This window comes from Aptenodytes forsteri, unplaced genomic scaffold (assembly GCF_000699145.1).
Source record: "Aptenodytes forsteri isolate BGI_AS27 unplaced genomic scaffold, ASM69914v1 Scaffold116, whole genome shotgun sequence".
Classification (NCBI taxonomy): domain Eukaryota; kingdom Metazoa; phylum Chordata; class Aves; order Sphenisciformes; family Spheniscidae; genus Aptenodytes; species Aptenodytes forsteri.
Window position 1 is genome coordinate 927,272 of NW_008795491.1, and position 22,558 is coordinate 949,829.

Sequence of the window (22,558 nt, forward strand, 5' to 3'; positions counted from 1 at the left end):
TGAAAGACCTTATTCCAGAAGAGGCAACACCTGCTCCAGGAGATCATGATAACTCAACTATTAAACTTAATGCAAATTCCCCTGTTGAAAATCTTCTGGAAACAAGTAGTCATATAGCAAAGCCTGAGATGAGTGCTGCTTCTTTTATAGTTCTGGAAGGCTCTGGAGATGTAGAAGAGGACATCACTATAACTTCAGCCATGACAACGGAAACAGCAGTAACAGAAACACTTTCAATGCAAGATATTTCTTTGGGCTCTGGCATAGTACTGCCATCAGAAATTTCTGTAACCGTTTCAGGAATCACCTCTGCTTTACCCAGAGGAATAAGCACTCTTTATTCTGCTTTTGATGAAAGTTCTGCAGTAACTGTTGCCACCAATTCTGTGTCTGAGTTTATTACAGAAAAAGTAGTTGCTAGCTCTCTTGTAACTGAAAAGAATATTGAAGATGAAAAAGAAATACAGACTACTGTTTATTCAAGTCAGGAAAATTTAGCTACTGCTGCAGAGGGAAATTTGGAGTTGAATGAACTTGGAAGCACTACTAGTGAAGTCAGAACTGTAAGTCAAGAGCCCACCCTGCTCAGAAAAACAGTACCGGTAACAGGTACCTTAAGTTCTGAAATCAAAAAGGTCACCACCATTCCTCTCTTGAGAGACAAGAAGCTTTTTATAAATGAAGGATCAGCAGAAGAACCAACAGACATATTTTTAGGGGGTCCCACAAGAGAGGTGGTAAGTACTGACTCCCCATTTATTGATCCAGGTTCTGGAGACATAGATGTTATCATTGAGTCTGCTACTTTGACTTCAGTTCCATTAAGGCCTGTTACCGAAACACAAACAGAAAAGCATGAAGGAAAAGTTTACAGCATAGATGATGCTTCACTGAAGAACGCAACAACAGGCTATGAAGAACATGCAAGAACAGATGAATTGGCAATATCAGTTTCAAGTACTGGGTCAGATGCCTTGACAAAGGAGTCTGGAGTAGCAAGTCAGATGTCCCAGGATGTGTTTAGTACAGGGAACCCGGGAGAACAAAACCAGGAAACAGAACCAACTTATACAGCTCCTTCTGAAGTAAAATCTAGGCCTGGTTCTAGAAAAGAGATAATATCTCATGTTGCACCAGGAGTTAAAACTGAAGATTTAGAAACAGATGAGGTCACATCATCTCCAGAGTCAGTGGTTAGTAACAGCCCTCATGACATCATGGTGACACCCAGTACTGGCAGTATAAAAGCAGTAGCTGAATCTACAGAAAGCAAAAATGGAAAGGTTAGTTCTTCAACTGTCTCATTAGGCAAGATTCTCCTGATTGAGCATGGCTCTGGAGAAGAATTCAAAGGTGACAGCAGCACTACAAAACTAATGTCTAATAGACCTACTGAAGAAATACTTGGAAGTCATTTCTCATTTATTGATCAGGGATCTGGAGAAGCAGACACATTCATTGAATCGTTTGCAAAAACAACAGTTTCGCCCACTGGGAGACCAGAAACACAAGAGAAGTATGACAAAAAAGTTGTCAGCACACCATCTATGGATCATGCCTTCACTACGGAACCTGATGAGCTGGTCACAAGTGCTGAACATGAAGTAACCACAATGGGAACTGTAACTGACATAAGAATGGAAGAGAAAACAATTGATGAACTGACAGTAAGAGCTTTTACTATGAAGATTCCTTTGGTGGAAGACATACATTCTGGGGAAGACAAGCCAAGGGAAATTTCACCAAAAGCTACAGAATATTCTGAAGAAACAACAACAGACCCATTCTTTAAAAGTACACAGGCTAACCATGAACATCTGGGATTTTTAAATGTTCCGACTGTCAGTCCGTATTCAGAAGAAAAGGCGTTAGAAACTGAATCTGTTAAAAAAATACTTTTGCCATTTAATGATGACAGAGTAACTGAGCCTGTAAAGATTGAAAGGAAATACATAAGCTCTCCAATTACAGATACAGAGCAAGAGGAGGAGCTGGTACAAAATATTTTCCCTACAAAAGATATTCCCAGACCACTCCTGACACCTAAAGGAGAAAAGCTAACAAATAATGAGCTCCTCAGTGATCCATTATTTTCAGGTCAAGGATCGGGAGACGACCTTGCTGTTATTCCTTCTGTAGTGCCATTGGCTGTCAAAGAAATCATGAGTACTTCAAGTCCTCAAACTTCTCATCCTGCAAATATGGGACCCAAAATTTCAACTGACAAGACACAAGACTTTGAAAGAGGAAGCACAGAGTCAAATGCTGAAGTTAATGAAGAAGTTACAAGTGCTGTAACTGAGCTGCTGTCAGAAACAGAAGACCAGTTCCCCAGCTCAGTGATCACCAGTTCCCCAGCTTTAGCAGAAGAGAGTTCCAAGAGCTTCAGCTCTAAAGAGGTTAAAGAGATGACGCATTATTTTGTTGCGACTGAAGAACCTCACAATAAGGAAACTAACTATAGGAGAGGAGAAAATGAAACAGATAGGACAACAGCTACTTCTAAAGCTGTTTCTCAAGAGGAAACTTCACATTTGCTAATTAAAGATGGCGTAACTCCTGTTGCTGTAATACTGAGCGGAACTCCTAATCTTGAAACAGAAGAATCGCTTGTAACATCAACAACAAAAATGCCAGACAGAGTATTACCTGAAAGCTCTGGAGAAGGATCTGGCTGGGTTGGTGTTTTAGATTCATCTTCTCCTGATACGTTTACTCATTTGTCAATACCCCCTGTGTCAAAAGTAGAACTAAATGCTTCATCTAGTGTTTCTGGGGAAGTTTATTCTGAAGTTATGACAACAGAGGCACCGATAGATGGATCAAAGACTGTGATCACAGGAATAGCATCCCTTTTTACAGAAGAAAAAGAGATCGTGACAAATCCATCTGCTGTTCAACCAAGGACAGCTACATCAGAAGAACTAACAAGTGATACTGGGATATATGAGAAAATTATTCCCATGATTGATGATAAAAGAAGTGTTTTATTGAATGTTTCTGTTTATGGTGATATTACACTAATTGAAGAACGACTTCAAATCCCATCAGAAGAAACAACTATTATAGATATGGATCACTCAAAATCAATGCCTGAAGATATAATAAGTGTGCAGACAATGCCAAATCCTGTCATAAAATCAACATATGGTGGTGATGGTAGCATGACAGCTGAAGGGGAGAAATACAATTCAACACCTAAATTTTCCATAACCAAAGAGAAAGCACTTGGATCTGGTGACAGTCTTTCTTTGACTACTTCCAGTCAGCCAGGTAGTGGATCAGTAGCAGCTGGGCACAGACCAAAACCAGATGACAAGGATTTGGGTTCAGGGAATGCCATGAAGTTTGCAACAGAATCTCTCGTCACTACCGAACTCTCTGAACTGGGCATTTTCCTTCCCACAGCACCATCACTGGCAAGCCCTCATGTGCCTCATGAGTCTAAACATGTAACAAGCACAACAGAAGACACCTATGAGCTGAATACTTCAGCAAGCAACCGAGTAATAGCAGATCAAAGTGAAACGATCTCTGTCTCTGGCTTTTCTGGAATGGGCCAAGAAGAACTCGGTGATAAGCAGCCTGTGGTTCCTTCTGTAACACCAGTTTTAATTACTGAGAGAGAAAAGGCTTTGACAACTGACATGCTTGATTCAAGTATTGTCACCACACAGAGTACATCCCAACTGACAACTGTATCATCTAACAGGAATGAAGAAAAGCATCCTACAGTATACACAAGCACAAAATTGGCATCAGCAGAGTATGAAGAAACAGATTCAGTGAGCTTTTATTCTGTACCTCAAACTCCTAAATCCTCAGTAACTGTTCAGTTAGTTAATGGAGTATCTGAGTATCCTGAGGTAATCATTCCAAGTACATCATCATCACAGGATTCAGATCAGTCCTATCATTCATCGGAAGGAACCTTCAAAGAGGTTAGTTCTGATATTGCAGCAACATATAAACCACCCACTACAGACCTTCTCGACAGAACAGAGTCTTCTCTGCTGGAGTTTTCTCCCAAGCCTGTTTCAGAAAGCACAACTACTGAAAGTACTCCTCACTTTAATAGGCTTGTAACAGATAGGACAGAGGAGACAGAAACCTCTGTAACTGATTTGGCTGTTGAGGAAGAAGCTACCATTTCTGGAGATTCTCCATCAATACATGTCTTGCCCACTGCTTTTCTGAATTTTGGAGAAAGAGCGAGCACAGATGTTCCAAAAGTTAGCACCATAAAAGTTGAAGCTTCCTCAGGAAGAGTGAACAACCCCCGTCAAGAAGATGACAGGAGTACTGAGAGAGAAATCCCATGGCTTTTTTCCACACCTGTTTCAGATTCACCCAAAAGTATTGAAAGTGAAGTATTTAAACCTTACCAGGAAGCAGTTACAATGCTAGCTTCATCTTCACAACCTTTGGATAGAAGCACAGAAACACAATCAGCTTTGCTTGGTAGAGAGGAGATCACAACAATTTCTTCTAACATTGCAACAAACAGCACTGCCCCTGGAAACAGTCTGTATCAAAATGAGCAGTCAACGATAAGCTCTGAGGAGCCAAATGCTATTGAACTTGTAACTTCATCATTTTCCCTTCCGGAAGTCACTAATGGATCAGATTTCCTGATTGGCACCAGTGTGGGTTCAGTTGAAGGCACAGCAGTGCAAATTCCAGGTAACTTCCAAATATGATCACTGTCGTATGTGTTTGTTGTGATACTTGTAAATGTGTGTCTTAACTCTGATAAGAGGTATGACAATCAGAGCACCATGTGAAACAGCAACAGAACTCGTGAGCCTCAAGCTTTGAAATCAGCATGACTGTACCCCCTACAAAGTGAAGGAGGATGGGGGTACCAAAACTCAAGCTCAGTGACTTTTCCTGAGTGTTTGCATCATGGAGCTCTGGATCAGACTTGAGGTGACCAGCCAGTTCTAAAAGACAGGAAGGTAATATTGATTGTGGTAGAGAATTCAGCTGTAATTATTTAATTTTCCAATTTCCAACAGATAATTTTGTCTGATAGCTTTTCTGTGTTGGCATGATGATAGTACTTATACAATTGGATTATAGGTAGAGTTATTTTATAACATCTTGCAGTTGACTTAGAGAGCAGATCTAGTGCACATTTTAGGATCAGCATTTTCTACAAAAATTACCTTCTCTTAACCTACAAGATAACTTTCCAGACAAGAGAAAATCGAGACTTCACGTTTTCAGCCTGTCTGTAGATTTAACTGGTTGATACAGTGTCTGTCTCTTAAATTATAGATCTTTTTGTTAGATGTCATTTGCCACAGTATTTTGTTTTACATAATGGTTATTAGGCACCATTTCACCAAATACATAGATGATGCAGGTAGAGTCAGTATGAGTAGCATTGCTTCAATTCATATTTTGTCTAGATATAGCTGAGGAAAGAACTGAATTGGCTTAATTTTATAGGGTTTTCTATTATTTCTCCTCAAATAGTCCAGGTAACTGTCGATTTGAAAATGTTTACTGGGAAAATATCCAGTCCATAGGAAGACAAACAGACAGTAAACGCACAATAAACTTCATTAGGTGCTTAACATAGCCCTACATTTGAGACTTTCAGTGAAGCAGTCGTAAAACAAGCACCCTATTTTATGGATATGATCAGATTCTTTTCAGAACCTCCAAGGCTAGATCCTGCTCACTTAATTACAGTCCCAAAATTATGTAGACGGGATTTTCTTCTGGAGGCTTTCAACTGAACCTTCTGCTTTTCAGTGACTAGATAGGGAACTTGGTACTTTAAGAAGGCTTCTTTGAGTGTCTAACTTGCAAGGATAAAATAGATGTTACTTATCTTTTATTTCATAAACAGTAGTCAGATCGTTTTGGAAAAATGTAACCAAAAATCTAAACTTTTCTTATGCCTCTGAATTAGCTTAGGTTACAGAACTCTCTTACCCATTTTGTAAGTTTTCAAAGCCGGGGCTTTCTTCTTGTATCCCAGAAGGACTGTCTTCATGATTTTCTTCTAACTCTGAGAAGCTAATATTTAGAAATGGCTATCTAGTGCGTACTTGTTTGTGTGAGTGATTGCTCCTAGGCATTAAATCAAATGAAAATACCTAGGTATCTAAACTCAGTTGAAATAAACATCACTCGAAGACATAAAGCTCTGCAAGGAAAAGCTATTTAAATGCTAAGTCCCATAACAACTGAGGATTTCACAGCAGGTAAGCTTTTATCTTAATGTTTAGTTCCGTTACGAATGTATTCAGTACCTTTATTTGTATTCTTGAAATGTGTTTTTAAGAAAGGTGGGTGGGAAATATGCATGTGTGAAAACATCCTTTCAGGGAAATAAGACTTTGTGGGCATTGATTGATTAAATATAATGAAGTGAAACAACAGCAGCCAGCCAGTATGTTCTGTGTACCCAATCACTCTACATTAACTAACCCTGTTCAAAAAAAAAAAGCATTTTCCATTCATTTTGCTTATGTGTAACTGTTTTCAGCTATAATTAATTGTCATGTCATGCAAACTAAATCCTCAATAGAATATCATGACTGCCAAATATAGTACAAATTGCTATGAAAAAATGTAATTCTGAAAATTATTTATACTGGTTCAGAGTAAATGCCATGTTGTTAAAGTTGAAAATAGTGATGCCTGAAAATAAGCTTTACTATTTTACAGAACTATCTTATTCTCTCAGTAGTCTACTATGTTAACAGAGTTTCTGTAACTACAGTAAAGCCTGCAACATCAATGCAGAAATGAAGAAAGATTTCTTCTTCCAAAAAATCAAAAAGACACAAGTTCCTTGAAATTACAGAGTCAATTTTCTTTTTCTACTTGTTTAACAGGCCAAGATCCATGCAAAAGCAATCCCTGCCTTAATGGTGGTACCTGCTATCCACGTGGTTCATTTTACATCTGTACATGTTTGCCAGGTTTCAACGGTGAGCAATGTGAATTAGGTAAGCTGATGCCATCTAGATACTGATTAAGTTGAGTGTAAAGTTTCCATACATGAGATCTGCAGAATTGCTGTGTTTTGAAGTTGGAGAATACATAGACATTTGAAAAATTCTACAGTGGGGCCTTACTTAAGAAGAGAACAATAAAATGAAAGAGGTCCACTTACCCTTTTTCTCTCTCGCTATAAAGTGCACGGATGTGTATGCACAGAAATGTAAGAGAATTGTAAATGAACTACATGACCTAGAATTCATAACATTAAATTCATAAATACATGAAATAAACCAAAATAAACATTAATATTTGGGATAGTTCTTAAGAGCTTTGTGTAATTATTTGAAAGAATGGTAAAATAAACTAATCCCAACTGTGACTGGGAAGCTGAGCACTGAATGCCAGCTTGGTATTTTTTCAAGGAAATTGTAAATATGATGATAATCATATATGTCTTTGGTATAAATTAGTATTTTGGTAACTCTTCTAGCTGAGGACTTCTTCAAGCTGCCTGTGACATAGGCATTTACCTGCTATGACTGTGGGTTTCAAGAGACTCACCGGTACAGTTCAGAATAACCAGGTTTTCCTTCCAACCAGCAAGCCAAAGTATGATAAAAGCAGTAGTTTGGCTGTTTATTGTAAAGCTGGTTTAGGCTTTTGAAAAGTTGTAAGTTTCATTGCCTGATAAATACCATGGATTTACCTGTTACATGGTTGCCTGCCAAATTTGAAAGAAAAAAACTCATGCAACATTGCTAAAATGAGTTCAACTCATCATAGGTAGCTTGGGAGAAAACAAACAACCTCACCCAAAGGTTGATATCGGTGCAGCATAATTGTCAGGATTACTATGGTTTTATTTGTGTTCTGCAAGACAGTATGTGATTAAAAAAAAATAATTAGCCAGTGTTTTTCTCTGCTTTCCTAGTTCATGTTGATGAGTTTGCTAGTTCCCTAGTGGGTTGTTGCTGGTAGATATCAAGTTTTAGATGTTGCATCTTAAATCTTCTTCTTCTTTGTCAAGGAATATGGCATCCCCTGGTGGCAAACCAGAGGTCAGAGATAATAATTTTCTCTTTTTTTTCAGATTATAAAAGAATAATTTGGCCATTTCTTGTGCCCTAGAACTCTTAGTAGCTTATTAATGAATTGGAGTGGGACAGTCCATGGCTGTATGGAAATCTGTTCTGTGGTGCTTAAGAAAGTAAACGTCAGCATTTTTAGCCCTGGATTCAGGGATATTCTGGATACAAAGCATAAAACATTGATTTGAGATTCAGGGATATTCTGTATATAAGGCATGAAATGTTGACTTGAGATCTTTCCAAATGACTGGAACAAACAAGACCTAGCATAAAATTTGAACAGAAGTAGGTTTTTTAAATAAAAATATTTTTAAAAAAGCCTTTCACATGATGCAGCAATTATTCCTAGGATTGCACAACTGTTTGTTGGTTTGTAGATATGTTTAACTTCTCTCTTAAATTTTAATAGTCAGTCACTACCAGCAGCTCACTTTGGACTAAGATGTTTGCAAAATCTGCATTGAAATTTAAGCTGTGATTGTTTCAGAGGAACAGCACTCATTAGAAAACACCATATGATCTCTATAAAGAGACATACTAGCTTATAACCTGTGCAATTACATGCACAACGTAATTATATTAAATGAACTAGTGCTCCAATTTAAAAGGCGAGGACAAGGTATTTTAGCAGCCAGAGGAGTCGGGGAGAGACATATTATTTGTTTATTCTAGAGCTATAGGCTCAGCAGTAAACCTGTGCATGACTATGAATGTTACTATCTGACTGGTCATTTAGTGAGATTTTCTTTATGATGCTTTGTCCTTATCTTGGTAGGATTAGACAAGAAAGAAATGAGAAATGCAAACCAATAAGATGCCAGGGCATGCTGCTTTGCAGACTGAAATTAGCAGTCTGTTTGATGCTATATGATAAAGTTTCCAATATTTGAGATTTGTGAAGATATTTGAGGTCTCCAGTACTCGATGATAATTTTTTGTGCCATGGTCACACACTCAAGTTAAATTTTCCACCAGTACGGGAAATACTATACACTGCACAGTATCACTTCTTTCTCAGCTACACAATGAGGAATTGAAGGCCTAGATTTTAGAAATTAACTCAGAAGTCAGAGTGCAGGATATAAAATTGTGGTTCAGTAATGTCACATTTCCTGAGGAAACTGCTTCTTGGCTTGTGGATGAAGAGAAAGGAAGGTTGTGCCTTGTGAAATCAGTTATCATGCAAATAAAACGGTCACTTGGATCTTTTGCAATACTTCATTCTTCTGGATTGAACTGGTCCCAGTAATAAGTATGACTAAGGCTGAAGAACATTTCCCTTCTAAGAGGTGGGTGGATTATAAAAACACTTTTATCTTTGTGTTGTAGATATCGATGAATGCCAGTCTAACCCATGCCGGAATGGAGCCACATGTATAGATGGCCTCAATACCTTTACTTGCTTGTGTCTGCCAAGCTATATAGGTGCTCTCTGTGAACAAGGTAAGGTGTATTCTTTAATCTATGGTGATCGAGGTCATCTGTTTCCATTTCAACACCCTTCTGGAGTAACTAGGCAAAGCCTCCTAAAAATGAGAGGATGGAAGAAACTGTCAAAGTCTGTGGGAAGTCATCAGTGATGAGGAGAGATTATAATTTTTGAGTATGTTAGACTCCCATGATTTGTGGCTCAGGACTTTTTGTTTAATGTTACATCTGCACCATCTTTTGCAGATGGATGAGAGCAAACTCTATCCACATGCTAACCTGACTGGAAGTCACATTACTGCTGTACCGAATATAAACTGATATATTGGGCAGTTTCTGTGCCAAAATAACAACAGCCGTACAGTTTTTAGGTGGCTCCAGGGCAAGCACAGCCTGCTCATATTGGCTTGCAAACTACTGGGAAGACTCATAACAAGGTTCTCTCATTACTGTAGTGATGCTTATGGGATAATGAATGGGAGCAGAGTTACTCTCTGACCAAGCTTCTGTCTTAAAAAATTATATACAGTGTGAAAGACATATCAGAAACCACCACTTCCAACAAGCATCACTGGAAAGTAGGAGTAGTCTACTGAATATGCCAGATTATATATCCATCCACTGGGGACCATAGCCTTGACAACTTCATCCCAGAATTTTCAAATTGATTTGTTCTGTGATTATTTTAGGAAAAGTAGGTGCAGGATCACAATTACAAGGAAGTTGTAAAAGGCTTTCTAAACTGGACAACTGAAATCAGATTAAACATCCAAGTCTCTGTAATTGTAAGAACATTGCCTGCAAGAAATCCCACTGTCTTTACCAGAAATATTTACAGTGCAAGATGCTTAGTCAATATATCCACATAGGAGGAAGAATAGGGTAGCAAAATCTGTTCTGTCAGTAAAATTAATGAAGGCATTTCCACGGGAAAAAGAAATAGTGTTTTAAAGGGTACTTTCTAAAGCTTATGAAAATACTTTTCTCTTTTTCTTCAGCTGAATGGTTTTGGTCACAGATGAATGAACTAGACCTTTGGATTTGTTTAATTAATATTGTGTATTTTCATGTTGGTTTCTCATCTTCAGTGAAAGGCAGTTTGCAAACTCTTCCAGCTCAACCCATAGAGAATTGTTTGTTAGAGCTGAAAACTCTCAAAGCTGACCAGCTCCAGCACTTTTCACTGTTTAACTTTTTCAGTAGTCTGGCTAACCTTGTAATTTGAAAGGACTTTCTGAATCTGTTCTCCAACATTATAAGTTGACAGTGTTTTCACAATTCCCTTCCTCCTCCCCTTCATTCCAGCAAATCCATAGTAGCGAGTGGCTCTGAGTACCGTGGTAGCTTTAAGCTGCTTTTTATGACCAACCTGAGAGTGCATTTTAGGTGGTTAATGGGAACATTTCCTAGTTTGTCAATCAGAACCAGAGCCCTGCTCACTCAGCTTTGGAATTTAAATTTCCTCCACTTAAAGTCCTGCAGTGGTTTGGGAGTTGGGAAAAGGATTTAGTGCCAAATTTCCACTCCACTAGACAAAATAAAACTGTGTTGGTGATTCAGACACGGTTGTCTGGCAAGCAGGCTTTATTTCAAGGCACCAGTCCTGACCTCACTAGATTTAAAGACCAGCCAGAACGACAGAATGTGTACCTCGGTGCCACAGGAAAGGTGGAGTTGAGCATACTGAGATTATATTTCACTACTCTTTTTTTTTTTTTCTCCAGTATATACTAATCATTTTAGAAAGTTTTGAAAAAAGTCAAGCTGAAGGGCTTTCTTAGGCACAGTGCTGAGCATTCAAAATGCCATGGAAGGGAATGGAAGCAGAGAGCGTGCACTGCCTCTGGAAATGAAAGTGTGTACCGGTGCCACAGGAAAGGGGGAGTTGATCATACTGAGATTATATTTCACTACTCTTTTTTTTTTCTCCACAGTATATTCAAAATCATTTTAGAAAGTTTTGAAAAAAGTCAAGCTGAAGGGCTTTCTTAGGCACAGTGCTGAGCATTCAAAATGCCATGGAAGGGAATGGAAGCAGAGAGCGTGCACTGCCTCTGGAAATGAAGCTCAAAGTAGGAAACAACTCCACCGCGTCCTGGTCCCACGACACTGGTGTAGAAAAAAATGTAGAGCTCAGAATTTCACCCAAATGCCCCCGTGAGACTTTTCTAGACTAAGGGATCTTCAGCTGATGTATTACGCCTGTGTCAGCATTAGGAGGGGATGTCACCAGAGGACACTGCAGCTGCACATCAGGGAGCTTCAGCAGGTGGTAGAAGTTAGAGGAGCCTTCAGGGTGATCTAACCTAGGGTGAGGGAAATCAATCCTGAAACTCAGTGAGCTGTAATTGGCTCCCTGACAGCTGTTTTTCTTGCCAGGTGGAAACAGTTCAGCAGACAATCTGAGCCCAGGAACTTCTTCCTGAAGAGAGCTAAAGTTGTCTGATGTTAGAAATAGAGCAGCTGAGGGTGTTTCATTTTTAAACTAGGTTGGTAGCTCAGTAAGCCAGCATCACTTCTGGTTCAGACTAGATTAAAAGTGAGTGGAGTACCTCTGTTAGATAATATCCTCTTTTGCCCACCACATGTATCTTTTCAAAGTATAGTTGCATATTCTGCATGTTACTTGGTGACATCTGAACATCACTTCTTAAAATGCAGAAATATCCCAAAAACACTTTTTCAAAGGGTGACTGCAGGCTACAGTAGATCTTGATGCAAGTCTCATTCTGGGGGAACCATTAGTCTTTCCATTGTTATCCCTCTGTGAAAAGCCCTTACGAGAGCTCTTGGTGTCCAGACAAATGAGCCCAGAGCTCAGATCCTCCCAATTTTGCTGCCTGAAGCGTTGCTTTGCAAGCTCCATGTTTGGGAAAAGAGGAGAGGAGGATTGTTTGATACCCTGTTTCACACCAGGCTGGTGGAACCAACTGTAGAGAACAGTCCACAGGGACCAATGGGGTCCACTGGGGGACAGTCTGCGGCTGTTGTTGCATTATCTGGCCATCTGCGTTTGTGGTAAGGAGTACCTTCCTTCATGAATAGTTACATGCGAAACAACAAAATAGTAGAGACTTGCAATTTGAACCATAATTTGAAGAGTAAGTGTTCTTTATGAGAACTGGATGAGCACCTGTTTAGATTTTCCTTTTCCTTCTTTGGCTGGCTAGAGTTTCCTTTTCTTTTCCTCTTTTTGCTATTCTAACTGGTGTTTACCTGCTTTCAAGGAACGGTGTTTGTGTTTTAAACTTAAGATTTGGCTTTCTCTGCTGCGGGATCTCTGCAGGCACACCTAGGCTAGCCTGTTTACCAAATGCAGCTGCATGCGTGGACCTGTGTGCCAAAATGGCACATATGTGTTTGTTACGGGATGTGCCTCCTTGGGATAATACAACCAGCTGTTCCCTTCCAGGTTCTGAAAACAAAACAACTGGTTTTTTTAATCATCATATCAGGAACAATGTTTTTTTATAACCCAAGTTCATTGTTCAAATGTCTGTGATTACAGCCGGTCTCATTTGATTCACTTTGTTCCCAGGGCTTGGTAGCTTGGGATGGAAGTATTTGAGAAGGGCTCATTGCAAAGATACTTTCTGAAAACAGATGGTCTCTAACTGATGTCTTTCAGCTGAGAAGGGATTATTTTGAATAGTTACCAGAGAAATGGTTTCTCCTCAAGATGTGTGGGCTAATGGGCCTCAGGCATTTGTTCATTAGCTGAAGGCAGACAGTCACAGATAAAATTCACAGCTGAGTAAGACTCTCATTATATTCTGGTACCTGTGTTTCAGTCTTTATTTTCTTTAAGCCTCTTATGGAATTTCTTTAAAGACAAGGGACCTATTGTCAGCAGCTTATTGCAGCTGTTGAAAAAGCGGGACCTATCTATGTATTAAAATTAAGCGGTACCTATCTATGTATTAAACTTACAGAGAACTTTTTTTTTTAAGGCAGTGTTTAGAGATGTTGTTATACATATACAATTGCAGTTACAGAGAACAGAAGCTGTGTAAGTAACTCTGTGCACACATCACTGAAAAAGCCTGTAAATTGTCATAAATCTTAAGACTAGTCAGACAACTTTTAAAACACCATAAATATGGCAAGCAGTGTTTCAGTCTTTCCATCATGTTCTGGAATAAGGTTACAGAAAACTGTGATTACCTCCCTGGATAAGTATACAATGAACATGGAGTATTGTATTCAGTAAGTGCTTGCACCTACTCTACTCACAGGTGACTGGGTCAGAAAATTTACACCCACGTGCAGTTAAACGTCTGTAAAGGCATTAAAAGTTTACACCCATATGGAGCCCTTACCTTTGTGTCACCCTTTCAGCTTTGTTAATGTAGTAAGATACACACACTCAGGACGGAGCACTGCAGAGGTGAAACAGTCCCCACATTTTTACTTGCCTGGTTTGCGTTGTTCCATCCTCTAGCCTCCTGACTCTCCCTTTCCCCATTCCTTTTTCCCCTCTTCTCATCAACCTCTCCTCTCTCTCTCTCACCCCCCCCCCCCCCCCCCCCCCCCCCCCCCCCAACCAAAAAGCAAATCCTCTCTTCCCCTTCTAAATATCCAACGTATTTTATAGCCATCAGCCGTGTCTTTTTCTGTCTTTGTAAATTTGGGCTACGAACAGGTGCAGAAGAAGTTACTCAACTTTTACCTTTTGGAAAACAACATGCCATTTTGGATAGGAGGGAGGGGTTGTATGTGCACTGCAGCAGTGCATGTATTTCAACTAAGAGTACCTATGTCACTGTTTGGCATCCTCTATCTTAAGAAGAGAAATTTTGTTATTTATGATTCATGCTCAGGGCATTATATCTCATTCTTTGAACCCCGTCTTCCAGGTTTTGTGTTTTCAAGCCTCTTTGCCTCCCCCATGTGCCTTTCAGCAGATCTTCTCTCAAATCGTGCACTTCTTCCCTAGCAGAGGCCAGGGAAGACTTGATTAAAATAGCCTGGAAATGCTCTCTGGCCACGATTTTCTCAGCATGCAATGCTGCTTGTTATTATCTGACTTCTTTCCTGTGGGAAAAGGGAGTCCCTGAACAAGATGAATAATAAAATCTTAAGTGCCTTCACAAAGGACATAACACTGTTAGTCAGCATCGTGTGGTTAAACAAATGTTCTAGAAAGCCAAAGGCAGACTAAACTTTAAAATGGCCTAGATGCCAGAGATTAAAGCTGTATCTGCAGCCTGCACCTCATACAGAATACAAAGACGGAAAAGATAAAAAACTAACAAGTCAGTAGTATAGATTACATTCCTTTTTCATAGCTGGGATAACTCAAGGCACAAGCAGTTTTCTACAGCTTAACTTGTTGAAAATAGAAGAGACATAATCAGTGTAAGCTCTATTATGCCTTTGTATTTGATACATTTATGTCTGTACTTATGACTTTTAGAAAATCATTTTGATACCGGACTCCTAAGACAATAACTGCTGCATTATTAGTGTTGCCAGGAATTGTCAGAGAAATTCTGGTAAACCTCCGAAGTGATATGTTTGCACATTTAAATCCATTTATGTACATCTGTAGTCTAGTTTTTATCTTGGGAGATTTAAAATCTTTAAAAAAACCCAGGCACTTTGGTGCTTCCGGATGTGTATGGCCTCTTCCTGCTATAAATTAAGAACCAGCCTTGTGTTGTGAAAAAATTATTCCACAATTGTCTGTCAGGTGGTAGCTTCTCAAACCTAAGAAATATCACAGTTATAGAATTTGCAGTCATATGTCATTGGCATATTCTGTAATATTTGGCTTTTTCTGTACTAACGCAAAAAGAGCCCCTTTGGCCAAAGCATGTTATTGACTATCGACTATATTGACTTGCCAAAAATAAGAAATCCAGTTTCATCCCCAGAACATATCTATACCTCTGGAAAGGCCAGACAGTCGCTTTCAGGCACAGTTTTGTTTGGGGATTGATAAAACTTGGTAGGTAGTGGCAAATTCCTGTTTGGTGGGTGGGGTGGGGAAGGCCAAACTTTGTGCTTCTGTTCTTCAACATCCTGCAACTGAGGCCCTTCAGGGTGAGCCATCATGTACTTAGATAGCTGGAACTGGCTGTAGTCGGAACAAGCTGTAATCTTGTGCTGAAGTGTCCTTTATGATGCCATTTCATCCGCCATAACTCAAAACAGTCTGAGTGTTCCCTATTGTTTCTGCCATTCCTCCCTAAAACACTCTCTTCTCAGTGGCAAGTTCTTATCATCATCAAGCACAGCTCAGACACATTCAGGCATCATATTTGTTATGCCCATCTTATTAATACTGATTTTTGTCTGTGATTCATTCCTGCAGTGTTGTTGCAGAAGCAAACTTGGAACAGGAACTTTGTGGTTTCTTGCCATCTATTCTGTTTACAGCTGCCTAACCTTGACAAAATAATTAACGTCAAATCCACGGATTGTTCCTGTTCCAAGGCTCGTGTTTATTTCTCTTTAGATGAAAGGATATACTGGCTGATGTGAACTTCTGTCTATTATGCATTCTTATCAGTACCATCCCTCATACAAGCACAGACAGTGTGCATTTCTTTCATTACTTTGTATTTCAGCTTTACAGCCTTCCTTAGAAACTGATGCCTAAAGTTTATTAAGTTAGACTTTGTCAAGGAAGATGGGCTTTGGAGGAGGATTTGGAGGGGTAAGTTCAGAAAGATAATACTGCAGCTTTGCATCTGTGGACCGAACAATCACAAGCACTTTCCTTCATATTATTTTCAGTTATCAGTTTCTTCCAAACCAAGGTAATTCAGTACAGTCACGCAAAGACCTATTTGCCCTTGCAAGTAAACGTTCCCATCCCCATACACAGACTCAGAAAACTCAGATGAAATGTAGACTAACAGCAGTCCAACATCCAGGCATTTCATTCATCCAAAGTTATGGACTGAAGATGTCCTCCTGAGGTTGTCCAGGTACAGCTCAATTCGATCACTGGAAGTTCACAAAGTTGCCAGTTGCAATTAAACTCCTTTCATAAGTAATATTCTTGTGGCTTGTACTGAAACTGGGTAGACAGAACTACCTGAAAACGTAATGAAGTCTCAAGGATGAGTGTTGATTTTTTGCATTTGTACTGCTTAACGGGTCGATATCTTCTTGAACATTTGCCCTGCAGAAAATCCATCTGCTTACATAAAACATGCCTGTGTTTCACACCCATTGACAGAGATGTGATTTATTTGTTTGTCACAGACACGGAGACCTGTGATTATGGCTGGCACAAGTTCCAAGGACAGTGCTACAAATACTTTGCTCATCGGCGTACATGGGACACGGCTGAAAGGGAATGCCGTCTTCAGGGAGCACACTTGACAAGCATCTTGTCTCATGAGGAGCAGATCTTTGTGAACCGTATGTACTGTTAGGATTCCTCTACGCAGGAGAGGGCACTGAGGGTTCAGAGCTAGTGAAATATCCTCCTGATCACTCAGCTTTTACATCTCCGTCTTAAAATATACTTTTAGAATGTTTAAAAGGCACACTTTGTGTTCTTCATGTTTACTTTTGCAGTCAATGCAAGTTCCCTATCACTATTAAGTTGTTATTTGTTACATAGAAAATACTTTGTTTTTGAGGAAGAGAACAGGAACTATTGTTTTGGCATTGGAAATTGATGAAACATTTTTTTCTGGAGGCTTTAGATTTCTTGTGCCCCTGACATCAATGACCACGCCACCATATATTGTATTAGGTAGGCATGAAGAAATATTTCCTGTATGCTGTGTTGCACAATCTAGACAACACTGGTCACAGCCTAACCAGAACTTGAAAAATGTAGGTTAAAATACGTGCTTTTATTATTTTAATCTTTTTTTCTTTTTTTTTTCTCCCCTGTCATATGCACTCAGGTAGAAAACTAATCTGTTTTCTTTGGGAGATGCCATCAAGAAGGAAGAGACAGGATTGTTTTAAACTGTTAGATGAGAATCTGCATTTTTATAGACATCCCAAATTAAAATTGAAAAGCTGAAAAACAGCCTATAAATAGTTGCTTGCATAATGAGTAGAAGAATCTTAAGAACAGGATGTCTGATTCATTCTGTGCAAATTCTTTTTATTTTCTTTGATGAAATCTCTTCCATTTATGGGAAGGTTAATGAAAATATCCTTCTGTTTCCTAAGGTATTGGGCATGACTACCAATGGATTGGCCTCAATGACAAGATGTTTGAGCGTGATTTCCGCTGGACTGATGGTAGCCCACTGGTAAGATGCCTTTGAAATGCAATCACTCATTCATTTCTTTTTGTGGTGGCTTATCAAATTCCCACCAGCAATGAGGGAAGCTGCATGAAAAAATGCAGTCACTAAATATTCACCCAAGCAAACAGCCAGCAAACTCTTGTTTTGGGATAACTATTTTGTGGTATAGTTCTAAAATCTTATTCTTAGTTCTTATTATTGTACATGTGGGAGCTCTCAAAGCTTCCAAACCAAAAACTCAAAAAGTCTGAGACTGTAATTTAAGGGTCTCTGCTGGGGCTCGTTTGTGCTCTTCTGTCCTTATACAAGGACACATATGACAATTCTCCTCTCCCTTCTGTACATGGAAGAAAATGCATTTTTCAGACAAGGATGTGGCACTCAAGCTCTTGCATTTGCTGGGTCTGTGAGAGTGCACAAAGGGGCCTCTCAAGTATTGTTGGAGATTGTTCTAGTCTGTATGGCAGCTCTACAGCTAGGATGGAGAAGCAACCATCCTTAGGTGGTTCAGGAGGCCTGTAACCAATAATCTGTCCATAAAACTTTAAGATGCTATTGATACCTCTTATTGCCTTAAAACAAGAAGGAAAATCAGCAGAGGGAGAAGGAGAACACTCTCTACCCACCTTTAACTAACCTAAATCAAAGATCTGATGGATACAGGAAATGACTGAGCTCTTTCCAACAGTCTTTTTTGTAGAAGGGACAGGTGATTTATTGCTGTTTAACACCCATTGAAGAACATTACATTAAAAAACCCCCAAACTGGTTATGCTTATTATTTTCCTTTCCAGTTGTGAATTCTTCTTAAAGCAGAAAGCATCTGGACAGACATATGCACATGCTCACACATGCACGCAATGATCATTGCTGCATACCATGTGGCTACAACTTATGTAGAAAGACACCTGGGGCAAAACAGGCTTCATTTATTACCATTTCATGTAGATAACCAGAGGTTTAAAGTCCTCTAAAATGACTTGTAAATAAACCATTTCTTGGGAAACTACCATGTGTGGCAGGTGACAGCACAGGGGGGAAGAAAAAGATGATGAAACTTTTTGTTGCCTGATTGATTGCTCAGTGCATCTGTGGTGGTACCAATGCACCCATTTGTGCTTGGAGCCACAAAGTCTTGCAGGATGTAAGCAGAAGAGTTTCATTTCATTGTTTTCTCTTGCCTATCCTCATGTATTTTTGGGAGCACAAGATGGGCCATGGCCTTGAACTCTACTCATTCTGGATGAGTTCATTCTCTGTCTCCTGATGTGGCTTCTTACACCTCACTGACAGTAACAGGCACCCTCTGAGGGTGGTTTGGGTTTGGCTGGAGCTCAGTGGTGGTCCAGGCTGTCTGCAGTGGTTGGTCAAGGAGCCTACACTTCACTAAGGGATCTAAAGTTAGGTGAGATAAATTTGGGCATAAAGGTAGTGCCTGAAGGGGCAGCCCATTTTACAAGATCTTGTAAAACAAGATACATTCTTATATATTCCAAAGACAAATTTGGTATGTCACTGAATGATGAATTCAAGGAAATTAAAATTAGGGCTGAGATTCTATTTTTTAATTCAGGCTACTGGGAAAATGTGGTATTACTTTTTTACTTTAATTTTCAATTTTAAGAAATGAAGATATTCTAAGAACAGAATAAGACCATCTGTCCAACAGATTTCTCTTTTGATTGATCTTTTTTCCACTTTATTTTTCTTTTCTGTTTAACAACTTCCCTCTGTCTCTTCCTTTGGAAACAATTTAGGTGTCTCTTGAAATCATTTATGTTCACTGCTTCAATAGCTTTCCCTCATAAATTATTCCATATGGTTTCTGGATACCATGGTTCTGAGCAGCTTCCTCATTTGCTCCTTTTCCCTAGTTTTTAACTTAATTTTCATACTTTCTAACCACTCTTCTGGTAACAGTGATTTATTACTTCTCTAGTAATTAATAGGAACAATAACATGATTAAATTTATGCATCAGATGTATTTTCCTGATGATGCCTTAAAATTCCAATGAATTTGAATACTGTGTAGGTCAAAAAATTACATCATGTATGCATTTGCAGGTGAACAGTAGTCATTATAGTATTAAATGCATTAATATAATTGTGATCATAAAAATCAGCATTATTACATCAACACTCACATTCTAACTTGAATTTCTGAGATTCGAAGTAGCTCTTGCATGTAGCCAAAATCTAAATAACCTTGTGTTTTACATATCAGGGTGCATCTGTAATTCAGCTGTTTCTAACTTTGTTGCCCACCTCCATGCTTTCTCCAAGATAATATTATCTATCTACAATTCTATTCAACATTTCTGGCATAGAGGAAAATATGTCAAGTCTGCTGAGGATTCTCCTGATATAAGAGTTTTCTTGGAGATACTATCAGAAAAGTCACTCCAGCTCTTAGACAGACTATGTGTCTACAAGTGATGTACATTACTCTTTATCTTGATACTTGTTTGAATCTTCTGCCAATAACAGCTTGGTTTAATCTGAAAATCATGCTTACATGATTTTATTAGGTTTTGGATTTAAAAAAGAAAAAGTTCCGATGCTTGGTAGACTTAAAAGAAAAAGCAAGTGAACAATAACAGCAAGACATGTTGTGGATGGAATGGTTGGCCCAGTGCTGCAGTTGACCCAGTACTGCCCAGATGAACCAGCTGTGATACATTTTAGTGATTTCTTTTTCACGAGTTTTCTTTCTGAACCAAAAAACCCCCTAGAACTGGGAATCGTTGAACCACAGGCTCTATCATTGGAGATTATGGAACAAGGTTTGGATTACTTTGGTACTCATTTTCCATGGACATAAGGAAACCCACAACTTAAATATTCAGTATGTTGAAAGGAATTCTTTTGCCAGGTGTTGGCATGTATTTTATTAGTAATTTCTGGAAAAGGGATCAAATACCTTTTTTTTTCTTTGCACCTAAAAGGTATTTCAACCAATGAGTTCAATGGAAGGAAATCAGTCATTTTTTGACATTTTCAGCTCATGCCAAGTTGTGTTTTTCCAGATTTTTTAAACTGAAGCTAAGTGCCAGCCACCATTAAATATGATAGTTGGACAAAGCACGTACATGAGTTCCTTAGTGAAAACCAACAAACGTACTTCCAAGTGCATTGCACATCGTTTCTAACTACAGTGAGCTATTGAATACATATGCCCACCTTAGCTATTTTTTGTGAACTTCATAGTCATATACAGCACTGACATATAAAGCTTGTGCTCTCTCACTTCCCTTGGCTCTCAAAATACAGGAGGGTCTTTTTTTGAGCACAGTTCTTGTCAATTCATGTGAGATGAGGTTGATAAATTCTCCTTTGTCATTGGCCTAGTAATGTGAGAAAGCTTAAATTCTCAGATGAGGTTGCGGAAATTTCCCTTACCTCATGAATCAATGGATGATAGTTTTGCCCATCAAATAAGCAAGGGCCATTCAGTTCTGTGCAGTGTCCAGAGGGGTCTTTTTTTGAGCACAGTTCTTGTCAATTCATGTGAGATGAGGTTGATAAATTCTCCTTTGTCATTGGCCTAGTAATGTGAGAAAGCTTAAATTCTCAGATGAGGTTGCGGAAATTTCCCTTACCTCATGAATCAATGGATGATAGTTTTGCCCATCAAATAAGCAAGGGCCATTCAGTTCTGTGCAGTGTCCAGATAAGATCAGTTCATGCCCTTTCAGTGGGATGGGAGGTTTGTTTGTTTTTTAAGGCATGCGGGACAATGTGACCAAGATTTTAAAAAAGTGAGCATATAGAATTAAGGTTCTTACTGGCAAACCTACATTGAACCTAGAGTAGCCTTGACAGGCTCACAGCCCTACTGAAAACAGGGGCAATTATTTAGGTGCCTAGTAGTGGACTAACTATAGGCAGCCATGTTTGATATCTTGGCATTCTTTTTTTTAACCCCTAAAGAAAATACTGGCTGTTAGCAATTAATCAAAACCAGCAGCAGTCAAAAAAGCCCCTCTATTCCTGTGCATGTTTTTCATGTATCAACTGGAATTTATGTTTAACTTGCAAAAATAATGCCGGTAAGCAATTCTTGAAATAAATGAAGAGTGATCTTGTAAATACATGCTCTGATTCTCAGAGTTCCTCAAGGAAAATGTTGGTGTCTTGAATAATGAAGCAAGTACAATCAGATTCAGTGAGGAAGCAAAGAACAATATTTAAAACTTTTTGGTCCACATGATGTTTGTCCATATCTGTATTGAGTCTTCCTGTTTTCCATAACAAGAACTTTTAAAACAAGGAAAATTATCCTAACAAAATAAAAATGGGTACACTCCTAAATCATAGTATTGTCGGCTCTGCTCCTGCAAAGAGAACTTGAGGAGGCTTTTTGATCTACCTCACTGAAGTGTTTGATGCATAGTAATCTGTGTGCTTTTAGGGGATTTTGGCAGGTTTATTTCTTAATTGTAAAGTGGTTTTTAATTTAAAGCTGCTCAACAGTTTCCTGCCTTTCAGGCAAAATGGCATAATCTTATGCGATGGATAGGGTTGGGTTGTGTAGATAAAGCCTCAACATCTCCTGGTAAAAGACCCCTTTTCAACATGCTGTACCCACTCATCCCAAACACAGACTGGGCTTGAAAAGTGCAAAATAAAATGAATAAAGTAGTTGGGTCATATCTCTCATGCCCTAAAGTTTAATTGTCAGTCCAGGTGCTACTTTTCCATAAACAAATTACTTTCCAGGTAACTGATATTTCATTATGCTGGATTTTATTGGCCAGGCCAATTTGCTTATATTTGTCTTTTTTACAATTTCTTTAAAAAACAAAATTGGGAGCTTCTTGGCTAAGGTCAGAGCACATCTTCAAAGGAGCTCC

At 38.9% G+C, this 22,558-nt stretch overlaps 1 protein-coding gene across 1 annotated transcript in view; it reads left to right on the top strand.

Moving 5' to 3' along the window:
* The window catches only part of VCAN (versican), a 114,919-nt gene that overhangs the window by 78,163 nt on the left and 14,198 nt on the right, over positions 1–22,558 (top strand). Inside the window, exons 7-10 of the mRNA XM_009281591.2 lie at positions 6,855–6,968; positions 9,381–9,494; positions 16,695–16,853; positions 17,625–17,707. Of these exons, the coding sequence (XP_009279866.1) occupies positions 6,855–6,968; positions 9,381–9,494; positions 16,695–16,853; positions 17,625–17,707 (470 nt within the window). The remainder of the gene's footprint in view (positions 1–6,854; positions 6,969–9,380; positions 9,495–16,694; positions 16,854–17,624; positions 17,708–22,558) is intronic.